This window comes from Canis lupus, chromosome 8 (assembly GCF_003254725.2).
Source record: "Canis lupus dingo isolate Sandy chromosome 8, ASM325472v2, whole genome shotgun sequence".
Taxonomy (NCBI): Eukaryota; Metazoa; Chordata; class Mammalia; order Carnivora; family Canidae; genus Canis; species Canis lupus.
Genome location: NC_064250.1, coordinates 22,496,021 through 22,517,058, shown reverse-complemented (window position 1 = coordinate 22,517,058; position 21,038 = coordinate 22,496,021). Strand labels below are relative to the sequence as shown.

General features: G+C 34.1%; 1 protein-coding gene across 8 annotated transcripts in view; it reads right to left on the bottom strand.

The window, feature by feature from the left end:
- Positions 1-21,038, bottom strand: part of TOGARAM1 (TOG array regulator of axonemal microtubules 1) — a 77,979-nt gene that overhangs the window by 34,930 nt on the left and 22,011 nt on the right. For 4 of the 8 annotated variants that reach the window (XM_049113127.1, XM_049113130.1, XM_025443901.3 and 1 more), the window contains 5 exons: positions 15,783-16,088; positions 14,370-14,632; positions 11,566-11,798; positions 8,709-8,806; positions 4,315-4,467 (listed from right to left, as the gene is read on the bottom strand). In XM_049113127.1, coding sequence (XP_048969084.1) covers positions 4,315-4,467; positions 8,709-8,806; positions 11,566-11,798; positions 14,370-14,632; positions 15,783-16,088 — 1,053 coding nt within the window. The remainder of the gene's footprint in view (positions 1-4,314; positions 4,468-8,708; positions 8,807-11,565; positions 11,799-14,369; positions 14,633-15,782; positions 16,089-21,038) is intronic. The other 4 variants (XM_049113128.1, XM_049113129.1, XM_049113132.1 and 1 more) reach the window with 2 other exon arrangements.

Below are 21,038 nucleotides of genomic sequence, written 5' to 3'. Positions count from 1 at the left end.
ATAGTATTTTAGGAGGTTGGAACATGTCCTTTAAAACAGAGATTTTATTTCATACACAAATTTTACAATTTATTTGTTCACACTTATTTAGTAATTCAATAAATATTTGAAATTAGAATACTTCGTATGGACTAGGCAGTAGAGAAAAAAGAAATCTTTCCCCTAAGGAGTTTACACATGCCAGAGTTAAGAATGAAAAACGTACATAATAATCACAGAATGATAACTGAGCAACAAAAGGGTAACCATAACCATGAAGGAAAGCCTCTGACTTCTGAAAACAGACCAAGTCAATCTCACAGCAATCTGTACTTTTCTAGTAAAAAGTACAGATTAACTTTCACCTCAGTTTGTGATTACTTATTTAATTATTCTACTACTAGACTGTAAGCTCTATGGAGATAGGGCCCATTTCTGGTTTTGATTATCATTCTTTTCCAGAGCCTCTTAGTAGGGCATATAGTATGTATTCAATAAATATGTTAGATGAATGTTACAAGAAAAAAAAAAAAGCAAAATATAATTGAATTAGGGTCAACAAATAGAAACCTCAGGTAGCCTCAATGGTGGTCAGTGACAAAGGAAAGCCTATCTAAGCAAATGGAACAATTTGCTCAACATTCATCCGCAAACATAAAGTGTATACATAGTCTGTCAAGAGATGACTGAATAGGGATCGCTGGGTGGTGCAGCGGTTTGGCGCCTGCCTTTGGCCCAGGGCGCGCGATCCTGGAGACCCGGAATCGAATCCCATATCAGGCTCCCGGTGCATGGAGCCTGCTTCTCCCTCTGCCTATGTCTCTGCCTCTCTCTCTCTCTCTCTCTCTCTCTCTCTATGTGACTATCATAAATAAATAAATAAATTAAAAAAAAAAGAGATGACTGAATTAGACAAACCTCATGAGGAAATATATAAAGAACATGTAATCTTTAAGTAGTTTAATTTCATTTATCACAGAAGCTGATATAACTAGTCATTTTTAATGTTACTTCTACTTTTTACACTTTATTTTCTTGTAAACAAAGAAAATCTGAAAGAATGTTGCTCATTGAGTCTCAATTCTAAAATACAAAGAAAAACTAAGCTTAAAAGACTCTTGACGTATAAAGTACTTTTATATAACTTTTTTGTTACTTCTATCTCATTCATCCAAATAGAGAAAAAGAGAATATTAATTTATAACACCTAGTTTGCTAACACTCCAAGCAACCATCACTAATCATTTCTCAAGTCATTAACTAGGGCTCTACATTTGTATGTAGAAAATGGGCAGGTTCAAAGGAACATCCAGCAGAGGAGTGGAATGGGAAGAAGTGGTTCTGAAAGCTAATCAATCCTTTTTTTTTTTTTTTAAAGATTTTATTTATTTATTCATTAGAGAGAGAGAGAGAGAGAGAGAGAGGCAGAGACACAGGCAGAGGGAGAAGCAGGCTCCATGCAGGAGCCCAATGTAAGACTCAATCCTGGGACTCCAGGACCACGCCCTGGGCCAAAGGCAGGCGCTAAACTGCTGAGCCACCCAGGGATCCCCAAGCTAATCAATCCTAAAACTGTCTGGGGTTTCTTGCAAAATGAATCCATTCACATATACCATCCATTGTTGATATTTCTTTCAGAAGTTGTTTTATTCCCTTCAGCACTGCACTCAAAATTCATTTTAACCTGATTATTCAAGGATGCAATGTTTGAATGACTGTATCCAAGGCTACATTGTTAGTTTGGGTTGGCTCATCACCATTTCATGCATTTAACATGTGACAACAGACACCATTACATGCAAAGCCTAACAGGAATATAAAGATGACCATATCTTTACTTCTAATTTATACTATTATACTATTAATACTTTTAATTTATATTATTTATACTATTATTTGAATTTAAACTATGACAAAACTGTCTTAGCTATCCTAAAAATATCTTAGAAGTACCTAAACTGCAGCTGTTACATAATATATCTCTCTAAAAATTAGTAACATTAATTTACTGTAGGTTAGAAGACAGAAATGTAAAATTAAGTATTTTAGGCCAGTTAAGTGGGGAAAGCTTTCTGAAGAAATGGATTTCAAGCCAGTATCCAAAAGCCCACATGATGTGAACCATTAAGATTGGAAACTGTATTTAGGCCAACCGCACATGCTAACTAAGAAAACTTCTAGTATTAAGAATGCCAGAAAAAAAAAAAAAAAAAAAAGAATGCCAGAGCACGGTGAATGAAAAGAGGAGTGAAAGAAAGTTAAGCTGAGGCAAGATTACTAAAGGTTTTAAAAATTATGCCACAGAGCACAAAATTTATTCTGTGGGAATTGGGAACTACTCAAGTAGTTCCATATTGAGTATGGAGATGGTAACCATATTTCAAAAAGCTAATTCTGGAAGGGTATGCAGTATGGAGTAAAAAATGGATAAAATAAGAAGGAAGATATCTTAACAGAAGGCTATTGCAATTAACCAGGAAAGAAGTAATGAAGGCGCAGATTAAACAGAACTGGCAGGATGGGTCATTGCCTGAACTTGGAAAGTAAGGAGAAGTAGACAAAGATGATTCTAAAGTTGTAAGTCCCCATAACTGGGAAAATGGTAATGCTACTAATAAAAATGAAAACAAAGGAAGAAGAGCAGGCCTGGAAAGGAAGGTAAGTTTGGTTTTTAAACATGTTCATTCTTATTGACCATACAGATATAGTAGGCATTTGGTTTAGAATTGGAAGTGTGAGTGTGAAGCAATTTTCTGGAGTAGAAATAACTGCTGGTCAAAAGATATAAATATTACTATGGTTCAAAAAAAAGGGTACACTAGTAGTGAATGAACATATTTAGCAATTATTTCAAAATAATTTTTAAAAAAAGAAAATTAAGGGGATCCCTGGGTGGCTCAGTGGTTTAGTGCCTGCCTTCGGCCCAGGGTGTGATCCTGGTGTCCCAGGATCAAGTCCCTTGTCAGGCTCCCTGCATGGAGCCTGCTTCTCCCTCTGCCTATGTCTCTGCTTCTCTCTCTCTCTCTCTCTCTCTCTCTCATGAATAAATAAAATCTTTAAAAAAAAAAGAAAATTAAAAAATTATGTTAGGGTATGAGTTATACCCTCTTTACATGAGAAATAAAATACATATATAAATAGGAAAAGAACTTTGTCATTCTCTTTTGTAAAAACAATAAGAGAAGAAACCTTCCACAAAGAACAGATACTAAATTATATCATGGATGAAACTTTAAAATTTTACAAAAAAAAAAAAAAAAGAAAGAAAGAAAGAAAATCATCCCAGCAACTTCCCTTTACTCAATTTATTTCCACAAAAAATACATGTGTCCTAAAATGTCTGACTGCCTACACACATATATATAACTTCAGATGATCAGAAATAATAAAGTTGACCTATTACACTCACAATTGCTACAAATAAGAAAATGACAGTTCCTTACAGTTACTAGATTAAATACTTAAATACAGTGACTTCTAATTACACTGTTTAGATATTTATACCCTTTAAAATAACTTCCTCTTTTAAAAATGTAAGGATAAGTTTTAAAAATGTAGCTATAATAGGATCTCTGAAAAAATGGACACAGCAGTCACAGAAGAGTTAATTGCTACACTAAATTTAAAGAAAAAGAAAAAGAATGTAAATTATTAATAATGGTTAGTGATAATAAAGAAGCCTTCCCAGGTTCTACCACAGGAAAACTATAGTTGTGTTTCCACAGTTTTATTCCATGGTTACAATCTAAGTAGGCATTTGGGCTTTATTTATTTATTATTATTATTTTTTTAATTTTTATTTATTTATGATAGTCACAGAGAGAGAGAGAGAGAGAGAGAGAGAGAGAGGCAGAGACACAGGCAGAGGGAGAAGCAGGCTCCATGCACCGGGAGCCCGACGTGGGATTCGATCCCGGGTCTCCAGGATCGCGCCCTGGGCCAAAGACAGGCGCCAAACTGCTGTGCCACCCAGGGATCCCCTGGGCTTTATTTATTTACATGATTTTCCTGCCCCATTTTAGTGGTAAAATGTCTTGTAAAACGTGTGTGTGTATAATCTGAGGAGGTAGAGGTCAGAAGAAATTCCCTAGTTTTAATCTTTCAGGTAATCACCCCCTGCTTTGGCTTTTCAGGCCAGTCCATTAACCAATACATGAACCTGTATGTTCTATTTGGCAAAATTATTGAAGCAATGACACATCAGCAGAAGGGTAAGAAAAATCTCAAAACTGAGAAATCTCAGTTTATTGGCATGCTTAGTGAGATACTCTGAGACATTTAATTCAGGATTTAGAGACATTCAATCTTAAAAATTAACCTGTGAAATTTACTAACCTTTTGTATGTTTATAGTATCTTGGGTGTTCCTTATTTTGTATTTTGAAAACACTAGGTGAAATGTCATGGGACCTATCATCTTCAAAATCACCACATCCAAACCCATAGTTCATACGTTGACCAATAATGCTTACATTGGATGTTGTAATCCCTATAAAATAAAATACATTAAAATATTTATGTATGTATGTAAATATTTGAAAAATGATTCAGGTAATATTACAGATAGTTGCATATCTCCCTTCTAAAGCTACCTTGCCTTATAAACTTTTAAAGAGGTCAGTGACATAATATTAGAAATTATAACATTATAGTAATTTAAAGTTTTATTTTAAATTTTGTTATACCTTTTACTAGCAGTTAAGAACATTTTTATTATTAGCTATATCTAAAACATTTTATAAAACAGGCTTTAAAATTACAATGAAATACAAAATTCAGTGTTTGGAAGAGATAATCAAATATAAATATATTTAAAATGATAGGCATTTAATGTTTAAATGACATATGAAACTTTAGAGCAAAAAGAAAAATTTATAAATCTAGAATTTTTAAACTCTATCCTGAGAGATATTCCATTTCTCTATTTCCTCCCACTCTTGTGTAATGGGTCTATAATGGTCTAGCTGGTGAAGGAGTATACTATACAATGACTGAGGTCAGAATCTAGAATCATGCCTCCTGGCTTTAAATTATAGCATTGCCACTTAAACTGCTGAGAGAACCTGGGCAAGACACTTAATTTTATTTGTAAAATGGGGATGATATATTACCTCTTTCAGAATCACTGTGAGGATTAAGTGAAAAAAATACATGTAAAGGCCTAGCATAGTATCTAGCATACTGTAAATACCCATGTAAATGTTATATTCCTAACTAAAAATAAAAGAAACCAGGGCACGTGAGTGGTTTAATCAGTTAAGCATCCAACTCCTGATTTTGGCTCAGGTCATGATCTCAGGGTGTTGAGACTGAGCCCTGCATCAGGCTCCATAATCAGCAGGAATGTGCTTGAGATTCTTTCTCTCTCTCTGCCCCCCTGCCCATCGCCCAAAATAAATAAATAAATCTTTAAAAAAAAAAATTAAAACCCTAACATGAGCTTCCTTTTAACAACATAATAAATTTTAATCTTCGTTTGAATGTTTTAACTGACTACCCTATACCAATACTTTGAAGCTATTAAAACCACAAAATATCTACCTACTAAATGGAAAATCCTACATGATATACATTTAAGTCATCATCTATTTACATATATATAGCTCCTACAAATAGTATTACTTAATAATGACAAAATGCAATTTGTTCTTAATATTATTGTAGTTTTTTTTTTTTTTTAATAAAAATAGGATCGTTGGGAGAAGGGGTGGCTGGTGGCAGCTGGGCAACAGAGGATTGTAGAGTAAAAGGCACTGAGTCAGTTCAAAGAGGGTCAAAAAATACCTAGTGTTAAATGATAGAGAGCTTCTGGGAGTAACATATCTATACACTCTTTTTAGTTTTGATAGTTAATTCGTAAAGGTAGCTTCATAAAGATACTGGCTTCAGGGATCCATCGGTGGTGCAGAGGTTTAGCACCTGCCTTTGGCCCAGCGCGCGATCCTGGAGACCTGGGATCGAATCTCACGTCGGGCTCCCGGTACATGGAGCCTGCTTCTCCCTCTGCCTGTGTCCCTGCTTCTCTCTCTCTCTCTCATTCTCTGTGTGTGACTATCATAAATAAATAAAAATTAAAAAAAAAAAGATACTGGCTTTGGGTGCAAATGCTTTCTGTTAATAATTGGTATTATTAATCCGATGCTACAGGAAAGAAGTTTAGATAACATAATTCAGGAGATTTACCTATATAAATTACCTATAGCACATTTATTTGTGTTCTATACTAGGTAGTGGTGGATTAGATGTGGAAATATTATTGGAAATGATGATATAAAGACAAATTCAATTTACAGTTTTTACATAACTATTTTTTATTTTGTTTTCATATAGTCTTTATTCTAAGCATTTTTATGATTTGCCAATTAAATGATAAATTTGTAGGAATCATATGCTTACTGAAAACAAAACCCTATCCCACAAAAACAGAAAATGTAAACCCAAGTTTATAAAATCGTAAACCATTAGCAAATTTACATTTTGAGGGCATAATTAAATTTAACCAAAAAATAAATAAATAAATAAATTTAACCAAGAATATCTCATAGTGAACTCAACAGTAAGTTTCCAAAACTTGATCTTAGAAATATTTATTTGTTAAAAACACAGATTTCTAATTCTGAAGATCGATTCATTAGTTGTGAGTTCCCAGAATCTGTGTTATAAGTATCCCTGGTGATTCCTAGGACTAGCCAAGTTTGAGTAATACTAAATATTAGACAAGTTTGGCAAACACTAAATACTATATATAGAAGTATGTACTAGCTTAAGAACTTTTTCACACTTCACTAAAACAAGTGACTTACTAGGACAGGGCAAAACTCAAATCTAAGTTTTCTAAATCTATTCTTTTCTAATTCCAAAGATATTCTTCCAATAAAAGGCTCCACTTTTGTAAACAAGACACAGCCTACCATAACTTATATATTTATAAAGTTATTAATAATTTACTATAATAATCAGGCTTTAAAAAGGATTAAAGAATAAGTTTATATGTTATATGTCTTCTCCTGTAAGAGAATACCAAATGTTCACTATGCATTAGGTGCTTATACTTATATGTTTATTACTCCTTCTCACAGTTTACATTACCAAATGAGGGAACTGAGTTTCAAAGCAGTTAAATAACTTGCTCAGCTCATGAATATGGCCAAACTGGGATTCTAGCTGGGGTCTTTCAGACTCCAAAGCACATATACACTGTCTTCCTGTGCCTAGATTAACTAACTCTTTGTGGAACAATAGGTTTGTGGAAGCCAATATATTAGGCACGCATGATTGAATGAAACATTCATGATTATGAAGGCACTTGGTAGGTAATAAGAGGTAAATAATCTCTGGGAATCTGAGAGTCGAAAATAGTAAAATAATGGTAATATCACTATAAAGATGTCAGTGCAAAATATAATGATATCACAAAAGAGATAATAATCAATTTTGTTTGTGAATGGGAAAGGTTTCCAGAGAAAGCAACTGAACTGTTTTTACAGCTTAATCAAGTGTGTGTGGATTCCAGATTTCACCCAGAAGAAATGATAGGTGCAAGTGCAAAAAGAGAGGAAACGGTACTTTAATGGTCTGATTTAACTGGAATACAAAAATGCAAAGAAGGAACTAAAATTTGAGGCTGGAGAGGTAGACAAGGACAGATCAAAGAAGAATGTCCTAAAAAAAAAAAAAAAAAAAGAAGAAGAATGTCCTAAGAATTATTAAGGCTGGACAACACAGTCTGACTTGCATTGTGGGGAATGGATTATAGAGAATGAAACTGAAGCTGGAGAAAAATCTTAGGAAGCTAGGAAGGTAAGAAACGAGTAAAAGTGATAGTGGAGACTAAAAAGAGGAGATGAAATTAAGACATACTTAGGAGCAAGAAATTTAAAAATCTTAATAGACAATTAAATACATACATATATATATTTTAGAGAGGAAATTATAATGTAAGGTAGAGTAGCCTTAAAGTCATTAGGACTTTTATACTGAGATCATGTGAAAATAAATTCCAATTTGTTATATAATTCACTCATAATCCAATATAGTTTTACCAATCATAAGGAAGAATCACAGACAGTTCCCATCCTAAATAGATCAGAATCCAAATATTTTCCAATAACTAAGTCTATTCTTTTTTACATTTTTAAAATTTAAATTCAATTTGCCAACATATAGTATAACACCCAGTGCTCATCCCATCAAGTGCCTTCCTCAGTGCCTATCACCCAGTTACCCCATCCATCCCCCCACCCATAACTAAATCTATTTTCTGAAAAATTCTATATGTTAGAGACTGCCAAGTTAGTTCACAAAATTCTTAACAAGATACAAATGAACTTAACTACTAGTTAAGTGTTGTTTTTAAAACAAATTGTCTTTTGTGATGCCTAGTGGCTTCCAAACTATGCTGCATATTAGAATCATCCTGAGGGTTTTCAAAACTCTGGCAGCCAGGTCACATTCCATATCAAAAACCAAAATGTCCAGATGGAAAAGCCAGGGATAGGTACACCTATGGGCTTAAAGGGGGATCCATTATTTAGGTAAATATTTTTACTTCCAAGAACAATACAATACTTATTCTTGCTTTTTGGCCTTTTAAGGAGTTGAAGAGATGATTAGTCTTAACTGGTAACTACAAAAATTCTACATCTGAAATGTATTTTTTTTTTTACCATTTTTGATATTATTTAAAAATCATACTGTTTATAAATCACATTTTAAAAAGTTATAAAATACCTGCAATGAGGCTTTGGTCTATTTCAGAGTTTTTATTCTTTGCAGAAGAAAGTCTTGTTGGACAAGGTTTTTTTCCAAATGTTGGAAATATATCTGACCTAGAATGAAACAAAGTAATTTTAATAAGCATTTAAGGCCTAAAGCTAATTCAACATTCTTATATAGTAAGGCAGGAGCATTATGAAAAACTATAGCTAAAAATATTTATTGGTATTCCTAGTTCACTTTTTGAACTCTCAACCATTTAACATATAAGCAATTCTTTATTATTCATGAGAGGATTGCCAAAGCCAGGGAAGATTCTCCAACTTGTACTTTATAATCTTTTGTTGGGTCCAAAAAAAAAAAAAAAAAAAAAACTGATCCAAAGAAAGTTCATTCTGAAACTAAAGCAAATGATTCCTATGTATTATCTACTATACTATCTTTCCTTATAGGTAATAATGCAAAAAAAGAGACTTGACTACACTACATATTAGAGATAAGCAACAAGTAGGTTGATTAGCAAATGCCACTTTCTTCCTGGATTATTATTTTAAACTTTTCTGACATTATAAAGACCAACAGGCTTTTTTCTTTTTTTTTTTTTTCCACAAAGAAAGCAACTGAAGAATGTTAAATCTGAATGTAAAGAAACTTTTAAATGAATTAAGTGTTGTAATATCAAAAAGACAGTGATGGATATTACAAAGAGATTTTACAAAGGAGTATATTTATTAGTAGTTGGGTAAGCATATTTGTTAATTGGCCTAGTGAGAAGTCAGTGCTAAATATTTTTAAAGAATAATTTCTCAGGGATCCCTTGGGTGACTCAGCGGTTTAGCGCCGGCCTTCGGCCCAGGGCATGATCCTGGAGTCCCGGGATCGAGTCCCACATCAGGCTCCCTGCATGGAGCCTGCTTCTCCCTCTGCCTGTGTCTCTGCCTCTCTCTCTGTGTCTCTCATGAATAAATTAAATCTTAAAAAAAAAAAAAAAGAATTATTTCTCTAGAATTGATGACAGGTTTTTAAATTTACATTCATACTATGTATCTGACTTGAATGAAAGAAAATACTTTAATCTCTAGAAAAGTGGTTCCCAAGAGTTTTTCCTTTCCAACCCACTTAAAGATGAAAGCTCCACATGAGGTAGTAATAGCTTTCTTTGCCATGATTTGTAAGGCAAGACGCAAGCTGGATAAGAATAACTGTTTTAAATCTATTAAATTTAATGTGGAAATATGAAATTCATTAAAGGTAATTTGGTCCAGAAATGAGGGTATATTGAACTCTTTCTTACAGAGTTCAGTATCTAAGGGAATAATTCCATGAGACAACATAGGGAATAGCAAATTCTAAATATTATAGTATAAAATGAACTTTTCTACCCAGCTATGTTCCAAATTATTTATAGGACCTTACAGCTATAGGAATATTTAACATAAAATTTCACATTCATAGAAGATAAAGGAAGGACTTTAGGTCTAAAAGATAAATAGCTATTTCAAATGTCTGGTAACTAAACATAAATGTAGTCACTTCACTAGCCCATGTAGCTGTTCCAAATTAATTTTGTAAATATACTGCATTATTTTACCCAGGTAATTACAACAAAGTAATTTCCAGTAAGAAAACTTTCCAACTGTAAAATAAGCTGCTACTTAAGTTAAAAATGTAGAGATTGGTTCAGGATAAAATCAAAGGAAAATAAAGTTAAAAAGACGGACAACAACAACAAAATAAAAATAAGACTAGACTGACAACAACAAATATAAACAAGGATGTGAAACAACTGGAACTCTCATACTTTGCTAGTGAGAGTATAAAATTGCACAAGTATTCTGGAAAACTGTTCAGCAGTTATTTAAAAAGATAAATTCTATGACCTAGCAATTCTACTCTTAGGTTTTTGTCCAAAATAAAGGAAGATATTCCCCAAAATCCTAGAATAGAGTTACAGAAATTCTCAGAAATCAAGGTGGGATCACTTTTTAAGACTTAGAGGTCACTGAGGTAATCTGGAAAAGTTTGGTGAACTGCTATACTAAATATTCTTTGTCAGTTGTGGGGCAGTCAAGACTCTAATTTAAGAACTGCAATAAAGAGGCTTCTGGGAAAGCTGCAAAAGCTACGGCATGGAATCCTAACCTTCTACTAGAAAATGTAACAACAAAATGTAAGAAATAGCGAGGTAATAGCTGGGTAGAGTTTATCTAACCAATTACAGGAAATTGGTGCTGAGTTTTCAATGAAAGCAGTAATATCAGGTATAGGTTTACTGCAAAAGATTGAATGATCTTTTGATCATTGAATCAAATGATGATTTGATTTGAATCAAATGATGATCCAGAACAGAGCTAAAGAACTCAGAATATTGGGCAGTCCTGGTGGCGCAGCGATTTAGTGCCGCCTGCAGCCCAGGGCCTGATCCTGGAGACCCTGGATTGAGTCCCACGTCAGGCTCTCTGCATGGAGCCTGCTTCTTTCTCCCTCTGCCTCTCTCTCTGCCTGTGTCTCTGCCTCTCTCTCTCTCTCTCTGTGTGTCTCTATGAATAAATAAATAAAATATTTTAAAAAAAAGAACTCAGAATATTAGGGTAAATCTTAGGCAGGAGAACAACTAGGGCTTGGGGAATATGGGCTTATATTATTGTAGGAGCTCTAAGTTGCACTAAAGGTTGTGTTCTCTCTCTCCACCTGACCCAAGCAAAAGCCATGCAAGACAGTATCTGTAAATTTTTCCACTGTCTTTTAAATGTACTTCAACATCTTAAAACCTAGAATATACATAGTTTTAAAGTTTTTTCAAATATGATATTAGGGGTCAGACTACAAATTAAAGATTGGCATTCATTTAACATGTCAAAAAATAAAATACATTATTCTCTTCCCCTGGGGAGTTGTAGACAGAGAAGAAGTCAATGATTCTTGGCTGTAAACTCCACTTTCACTGTAAGAGCTGATGTTTGGAGAGGAAGATCGAGATGGTGAGTCCATAATCAAGTCGAGCTTAATTGCTGAATCAGGGCTTTCAAGATCAGAAGTACTGCCACTCAGTTTTGCTCTTTTCTTAGCTGCACTATTACGAAGGGACCTAAGAGAGCTCTGCATCTAAGAAAAAAATAAAAACAATTAACTTTACAAGACATTTATGTGAGTAAAAGTTATCCTTAGATTTTAAATTCCATTCACTATACCTAGCTAGCCATTCTCCAATCTGGTACTAACAAGATGGATATTAACATATTTGTACAGAGTAAAGATACATATTTTATAAACAACCAATTTATAAACAAGACCGTAAGCGCCTTTAAGAGGAAGGATCTTAAGCTATTATTCACCATGGTATTTCCAGCACTGAGAACAATGACTAATATAATAAAATTTAATTAGTAAAGGACTCATTGAATCAGATGGTAGACATCAGAGTTGAAGTCAGTGAGGTCTCGCTAATCTTAGGGCATTGGTGTATGGATGTGGCCATTTAAAAATTCTGTGAAAAGTAATCAGCTTTATAAAATTTGAAGTTTATATCAAGTTTGTCATTGTTAGAGTTCTGAGAACAACAGATGACTGTATATGACTTATGAAGCCAAGTATTTCTAGAAATGTAGAGTAGAAATTGCCATTGCAAACAAATATATTAAAGTCGGGAATGGAACCTTGAATGAATTAAGGAACCCTGTGCCACCTGGATGGCTCAGTGGTTGAGCCTTTGTCTCAGGTTGTGATCCTGGGGTCCTGGGATTGAGTCCTACGTGGGGCTCCCTGCAGGGAGCCTACTTCTCCCTCTGGCTATGTGTCTGCCTCTCTGTCTCTCATGAATAAATACATAAAATCTTAAAAAAAATATTAAGGAACCCAGAAATACATAAACTGTATTTCACTTACATTTTGATTATAACAATTATAGTGGTTGATTCAACTATATGGTCACTTCCCTAGTAAATCCCTGGAAGGTTGAATATTTAAAAATAGTACTATCCTCCTATATTTACCAATAATTATATAAAAGAAATTACCCTTTCAATTATTCACTAAAGAAAAAGGGTTATTTTTAAGATATCATACAAATAACGCAAAAATACATAGCATCAGATGAAATTTATGAGTTATGAAGGAAAATGTCTCTTCTAGAATTTTCTTCCCTTTAAATGAATTCTCTTCCTAGTACCAGTGGAATAAAACTAGGAGTGGAGGGGAAAGGAAAGATTTTACACGCAGTCAGAAGTGGGAATGACTAATTAATTCATTAAGAACCAATTTTGGTACACCAGCTTAATGTTAAAGAAATGTCCTTAAAATGAATATGCATTAATATTAATTTTATTAAGCAAACTATCAGTATATGATGCTTACATCTTAAAAACAGGCAAAAATAAAACCACAAAATATCATTGAGTGTTTCAGTTTACATATTTAATGTAAAACACTTTTTTAAACCTGACATCAGGCAGACTAATATGATAAAAAGAAAGCATCTATGGAAATAGTGCATATAGTAGTAGTAACATAGTAACCATATTCCTTCTCTGACATAATTAGTATGTACAGAGTTGTCATATTGGCAATGGATTTTTATAGTATAAATGAAGTGACTGAGAATTCAAAGATGAGTATATAGTATTTCAGTTTCATAAAGATAAACTTGTACGTATACAAAACAGACATACTCAGGAATGTTCAGCATTGTTTCCAATAGCAAAGAATTAGGAATAAGCCAAAATAAATTATGGTTATAAAATAAATATAAAAAAAATAAATAAAATAAAATAAAATATCAAAATATTAATATATTAAAAGTACAAAAACACATAAAACACAAGTTAATGGTGACAGTGGTTGCTTCCAGTGGAGAAGGGGGGAGTAACTAGATTGGGAAGGAACTATGTTAGGTTTCATTTATTTAAAAATAGAAAACAGGGCAGCCCAGGTGGCTCAGCGGTTTAGCTCCGCCTTTGGCCCAGGGCATGATCCTGGAAACCCAGGATCGAGTCCCATGTCGGGCTCCTTGCATGGAGCCTGCTTCTTCCTCTGCCTGTTTCTCTGCACCTCTCTCTCTCTCTGTGTGTGTGACTATCATAAATAAATAAAAAAATTAAAAAAATAAAATAAAAATAAAAAGAGGAAACAAATATGCAAATTGTTCATTTGGGAGGAATTAGTGTATGAATATATTGCTGTATTACTCATACTTTTAACTTAAAAAGAAATAGTATCTGCATAGAAGAAATACTGAAAGGAAACGCATTAGATTGTTTTGTTTTGTTTTTTATTTATGACAGTCACACAGAGAGAGAGAGAGAGAGAGAGAGAGAGGCAGAGACACAGGCAGAGGGAGAAGCAGGCTCCATGCACCAGGAGCCCGATGTGGGATTCGATCCCGGGTCTCCAGGATCGCGCCCTGAGCCAAAGGCAGGCGCCAAACCGCTGCGCCACCCAGGGATCCCACATTAGATTGTTAATGGCAAATTATTCTGGGTAGTGGGATTTGGTATGATTAGTTTTCTTCCTAATACTTCACTATAGTTTCTGCATTTTCTATAAGGATCATGCAATATTTTTATTAAAAAACATGTTATGGAATTAAAAAGTACTTGATTTTTCCTTAAATAGAAGCTATTGTATTATTGAAAATTACAAGCATTGAAAAATTATTAAAAATTATTATTTGGCTCTAACCTCTTCTTGATCCAAATCTTTATCTTTGATATCTAATTCTGAAAGATCAATCGTAAGACTATCTTTTTCACCCTTCCAAAAATCATCAGGCTCTTTCTTTTTGGGTCCAACTGTGCTTAAGTCAGCTTTATCAGGCAAAAGGTTGATTCCTCTTGGTATGGGAGGGACAGGTTTGGTTCCATTTAGGCCTCGTCGGGAAGATGGTGATCTCACCAAGGCAGGTGTAAGCTGAACTGGAGAAAGTTTTTCTTGAGAATTTTCTCCTGCGTGAAAAAAAATATATTTTACTTACTTTTTTTTTAATTTCAGGGAAGTGGGAGTTATAATTATAAGTGTTTGGAATACAGTGTTTTTAAATTAAAAAAATATCTTTTATTAGACTGCTATTTAAAATGAGATCAAAGTATCAGTGTCACCTAGCAAATAAAACAAAAATGAGTCATCAGAAATTCATATTAAATAAAAATACTATATAAGAAGTTAAATTTCTATTTTTATAGACATTATCATAACCAGTATTTGTATGGTAAAGTCCACAAGTAAGCCAGAAGGACTATTCTCCTGGCTTCATTTAATTATGTAAGCAACATGTGAATGAGTATTATATGCAAAGTAGTAATGCTGGGCACACGGGAGAACAAACTGAATAAACTCTCAGCTTTCAATACAATATTTGATCTTGTAGGAAAGACAAACATAGGAAGAAATTAATGGAGGAAATGAAGGTTTAGTGCTAAGAAAAAGGGATATAACTGACTAACCATGCAACAAATGACCTTATGGTAATGTTATAAACTGGACACCAGTGTTACTGCGTAGTTTAAAGGTGGAACATTTCATCTCAGAGGATGGGGATAAGAAAGTATGTGGAATACAAGGGCTGCTTTTAATAGACTTTTTATTTTGAGATTGATCTGTCTTGAATAAATTTAAATGCTAATTTCAATATTTTGGAGAGGGCTCTTGGTAAGAAAAGAATATTTTAGTTAATAATAGAAAACTCTTTAAAATAAATTTAACATACACTAAAATTCAAATTCAAAAAAAATGTAGAATAAATGGATACTAAACATTAATTATAATAATTATATGAATGACATTTTATATTTCTAAAGCTAAAATTGTTACTTAGGCTCTCAGGCTGTTCACATTCATGTTCATTACAAAGCATTATTAGTTGCCTAATTCTGAAAAAGGATTTTGAAGTATAAAATTAAGAAAAGAAAAGAAATAACAACTTCATTTGCATTTTGTATTACATGTTTGATCTTTTTAACATACTATTATTTTCCTAGATGCTTATTAATTCAGAGAAATAAAATGCAGTTTACTAGCTTTCAAAGATCAAACAACCTAACTCCAAAGCAATAATTCAAAAACACAAATAAATTTCAATAAAGTATTAATTTTTACCATCAGTTCTACCTGGAGGGTCCGATGATTTTTGGCTGACAAGCTTTTTCTGGGGACTTGGCTTTGGTAGTCCTTCAAAGCTTTTAAGAGGCCAGGAATTAGAGAAGTTAACGGAATTATCCTGAGACTTCTTTGGAGATACAGTAAGAGATGTGTGCTTTGGACTAGTTCGAGGTGATGAGAGAGGATAGGATGGAAGGATGAAGCCTCCTGGACTTGGATTTAGACCAGAGTGTGATGAAGTACGTTCTGTTTGGCCACCAAATGTCTGCTGTGTCTTAGGGGCAAAATTGAGGCTTGCATACACTGTAAAAAACCAGAAGAGAATATGTTATTTATGTATATACACCTAAGAGTTTAAATTGTTTTTGTTTTTTTAAAAGATTTTATTTATTTACTCACGAGAGACAGAGAAAGAGACAGAGACATAGGCAAAGAGAGAAGCAGGCTTCTCTTGGGGAGCCCGATGTGGGACCCGATACCAGGACTCTGGGATCATGACCTGAGCCACAGGCAGATGCTCAACCATTGAGCCACCCAGGTGCCCCCGTTTTTGCTTTTTATGTTCAGGTTTTTATCCCATCTGGTGTTTATTTCTCCTTGTGTAGTATAAGGTAAAGATCCAATTTAACTTTTTCTGTATAGATAGTATAATTTTCCCAGTGCCGTGTTTTAATTTTATTTTTTAAAATATTTTATTTATTTATTCATGAGAGACACAGAAAGAGGCAGAAACATAGGCAGAGGGAGAAGAAGGTTCCCTGCAGGAAGCCTGATACGGGCCTCGATCCTAGGACCCTGGGATTATGACCTGAGCTAAAGGACCCTGGGATCATGACCTGAGCTAAAGGCAGATGCTCAACCACTAAGCTACCCAGGCATCCCCCAGTGCCATGTTTTAAACTGTCCTTTTATCTATAAAGCTCCCCCCAACACATACACGTGTGTATGTATACACACACACTTAGGGGCTTCTTATTGGTTCATAGTCTATTTTGTCTATCCCCACACTAGTATTACAATGTTTTATTTATCATGATTCTATCCAACAGGATTGGGTGTCCTTCGTTTTTTTAATCTTCTTTAACTTATTTTGGCAATTCTTGGCCTTCTATTCTTTTATATGTATTTCAGGGTCAGCCTGCCAGGTCCTATACAAGATCCTGGTTGGGTTTTTTATTGTAATGACACTGAATTTAAGATCAATCTAGGAATAACTGCCATTTTGCTGATAGTTAGCCTCCCTGTTTAAAAATGTGGGATCTCCTTTAGTTTATTTAGGTCTTTTTTAAAGTCTCTCAGAAATATATTTTAGTTTTCATAATAAAAGGTATGTAAATATTGTTAGATTTCCATATACTTATAGATTTTTGTTGATATTGTAATTTTTCTTAAAAATTATATTTTCTGAAAGTTCCTAGTGTCTAGTAACTTTATTAACCTTATATTCTGGCTTTATATTGGGCTACCTTGCTAAATTGTTTAATATTTTAACAGTTTTCTATATATCCTTTCAGATTTTCTTTGTAGATAATCTAGTAATTTTAATAATATAATTATGGGAGCTAATGCTTATTGAACACTTTACTCTGTTCCAAATGGTATTCAAACACTTCATGTATATTAACTAATTTTTTTAGAAAAGTGTATTTTTATTTATTTTTTAAAGATTTTATTTATTCATTAGAGAGAGTAAAAGAGAGAGAGAGCACATGTGTGCACACACATACAGGGGAGGGGCAGAAGGAGAGGGACAAGTAGACTTCCCACTGAGCAGGGAGACAGACCTGGGGCTGGATCTCAGGTCCCAAAATCACGACCTGAGCTGACAGCAGATGCTCAACTACCTGAGTCACCCAGGCACCCTGTGTATTAACTAATGTAATCCTCACGACAACCTTGCGGGTACTATTCTTATCTTATCAACCTTGTGGGTACTATTCTTATCTTATAGATTTAAAGAAAAAATGTAACTGGGATAAGTAAATTACCAAAATCACATACTAGGAAATCATAAAGCTGGGATACAGACCCAGGCACTGTGGCTTCCAAGTCCTCTTAATTACCATATTGTATCACATTTTATTTGAAAGTAATGATAATTTTTGTTTCTTCCTCTACAAATTTTATACTTTTAAGTTTGAGCTAGGCTCTCCCTAGATAGAGAATACAATGATTCCCAAATTTTTAGCATGGATTTTCCTTTGTATCCAGATCTAATAACAAAATGCCACTCAATATCTTCATTAAAGAGACAGTTGTCCCAAACTAACATTTTCAAAACAAAACTCTTGATTTCACGGTCAAATCTACTCTTCTCCTAAATTTCCTCTTCTTGGTAAAGGGCAGCTCTATTCCTCAAATTGCTCAGGCCAATAATATTGGACTAATCCTTGATTCTTCTCACAAACTTCACATCTAGTCCATTAATAAATCTTCCTGGTCCTACATTAGCAACACAAGGTGATTACTGAGTCTGAAAACTTCAGTGAATACATAATAAATGGCTTATTCATATTATATTAGCATACATTATAAACTTAACTATGTTTCCAAACTTTATGGCCACCTTGTATATCAGAACCCACCTAATTCTCATCACTTTCATTGCTTCCTTACTAAGGCAAACCATACCATCTCTTATCTTTACAACTGCCATATCCTAACTAGTTTGCTTTGTACCCTGCCTCCATTGCTACTGAACTTATTCTCTATATAGCAACTCTGATCTTTTAAAAAAATAGTCAAACCATGCTATTTTTTTCTCTCTCCAAAACCTCTCATATCTTCCCTTCCCACTCAGGATAAACTCCCAAATACTATATCCTGCAAGGCCCCATGTTATCTTTGAATATTACTCTCCTCATTCCACTGACCTTGCTACTGGCCCAATAAGCCAATATGGTCCTACTTCAGAGCATTTGTACTTTGTTCTCTCTTTCTGGAATGCTCTTTCTCCAGGTATCCATGTAACACACACCCTCACTTCATTTGGGTTTCTGCTTAAACATTTTCAGTCCAAAGAAACTTTCCTTATCACCTTCTGTCCCCTGCCTTATTTTTCTTCACAACAGTCATTTTTTTTCTTCTTATTCCTTTGTTTTGTCCTCTACTAGATTTTGATCTTTAGATTCTAGAACAGTGCCTGCTTCCCAATTAGTACTAGAGGGATGGATTAATAACTAAATGTTCAAAAGCAATGGTAACAGGGAACATTTTTATCTTACTCTTGACTTTAAAGTGAATTCCAGGGGCACCTGGGTGGCTCAGTGGTTGAGTGTCTGCCTTTGGCTCAGGTGGTAACCCTGGGGTCCTGGGATCAAGTCCCACATCAGGCTCCCCCCAGGAAGCCTGCTTCTCCCTCTGCCTATGTCTCTGCCTCTCTCTGTGTGTTTCTCATGAATAAGCAGAATCTTAAATAAAAATTAATAAAAAAGCTAAGGTTTAAAAAAATTAAGTGAATTCTAATATTTTAACACTAAATCTAGTTGCTATAGGTATTAACAGATATTAATCCGGTTAAGAAAGTTATTTATAGTTTTGCTATGAATTTGTAATCATGCAGATGTTGAATTTTAACCGCATCCTGACACATTTATATGGTTTTCTTCCTTTCTGTGATAGCGTCAAAAATACAGGTGCTGAATCACTATATTGTAAACCTGGAACTAATACTACACTGTGTGTTAATGAACTGGAATTTAAATAAAAACTTTTAAAAATTGGAAAAAAAATAAACCAAAAACCCCCCAGCATTCTAATAAATAAAACCATCTATGTTATTTATTTATTTATTTTTTAAAAAGATTATATTTATGTGTCATGAGAGACACAGAAAGAGGCAGAAACACAGGCAGAGGGAGAAGCAGGCTCCATGCAGGGAGCCTGACGTGGGACTCGATCCCGGGTCTCCAGGATCAGGCCCTGGGCTGAAGGCAGCGCTAAACCACTGAGCCAACCACGCTGCCCCATCTATGTTATTCAAATGTTAAGTTCTATCCACTGACATTTATGGTAACTACTGATATATTTGGCTTTAATTCTACCACCTTATTTTGTGCTTTCTATTTATTGTGTGTTTTATTACTTTTTCTTGATTTTTCTTGATTTTTAAAAAATTATTCCTCAACTAATACAAAAGTCTATTCATAACCATTTATGGTTCCCTTAATTTTTCTTTAATATTTTCTTTAATATTTTATTATTTTAATTTTAAGATTTTCAACAACAAAAGGCCTAACTTATATACACTAAAAAAATTTTCTTCTGAAGACTTAAAGAACTACATATAATTATATATCATTTATTTTTAATTCATATACAACATGGTTAGGACTTTTATTTCTACCTAAATCTTATTTGGGTGGGAAAGGGCACTATAGGGGATTTAAGTCACAAGTTGACATGCAGAATGAAAACTTTCAAGTTCCTGATTTGAACTGCAATGCTCTATTAAAAGATTCTGATGCTTCCATGTCAGTGTATCATTATATATTCCTTTTATTAAGAGATTTAAAAATATTTCTTACAAAGAACTCAAATATCAAATCTTTTTATGCACATAAATAGAACCAATAGAATGCCAAAAAATATACTAACATTTTCAATGTTTGGTGTGAATCACTGCAACATTTAAAACTGGCATGGGGGATCCCTGGGTGGCGCAGCGGTTTGGCGCCTGCCTTTAGCCCAGGGCGCGATCCTGGAGACCCAGGATCGAATCCCACGTCGGGCTCCCGGTGCATGGAGCCTGCTTCTCCCTCTGCCTGTGTCTCTGCCTCTCTCTCTCTCTCTCTCTGTGACTATCAGAAATAATTAAAAATTAAAAAAAAAAAAAAAAAAGATTTAAAACTGGCATGGAAGCTTCTGGATGGTTTGGTATCTGGCATCTATACCCAGGTCTCCACAAAAATCCCACGGAGAATATTAGTTGACATGGTAGTGGTCCTAATAGATTTTTAATCTACAACCTATTATTAAGTTAAATGCTGACTTTGGAAGAATATGATATCCCTTTAATAGCCGGTCTTATAGGTGTTTGGAGAGGTTACAGAAAAGCCAGAGCCTCTGTGAAGTTCTGAGAGTGAGTTCTCAGTCCACTGAGCGTGGAGGTAGTTATCAAAGGTAATGTAATCATTTGGGGATATCCTAAAAAGGATGAGATTAAGCAACAGAGAGAATCCTTGCTGCTTCTACTAATAGATAATCCCAAGTCTATCTAGTCAAAATTCAGGAAATATCTGTATCATTAAGTAA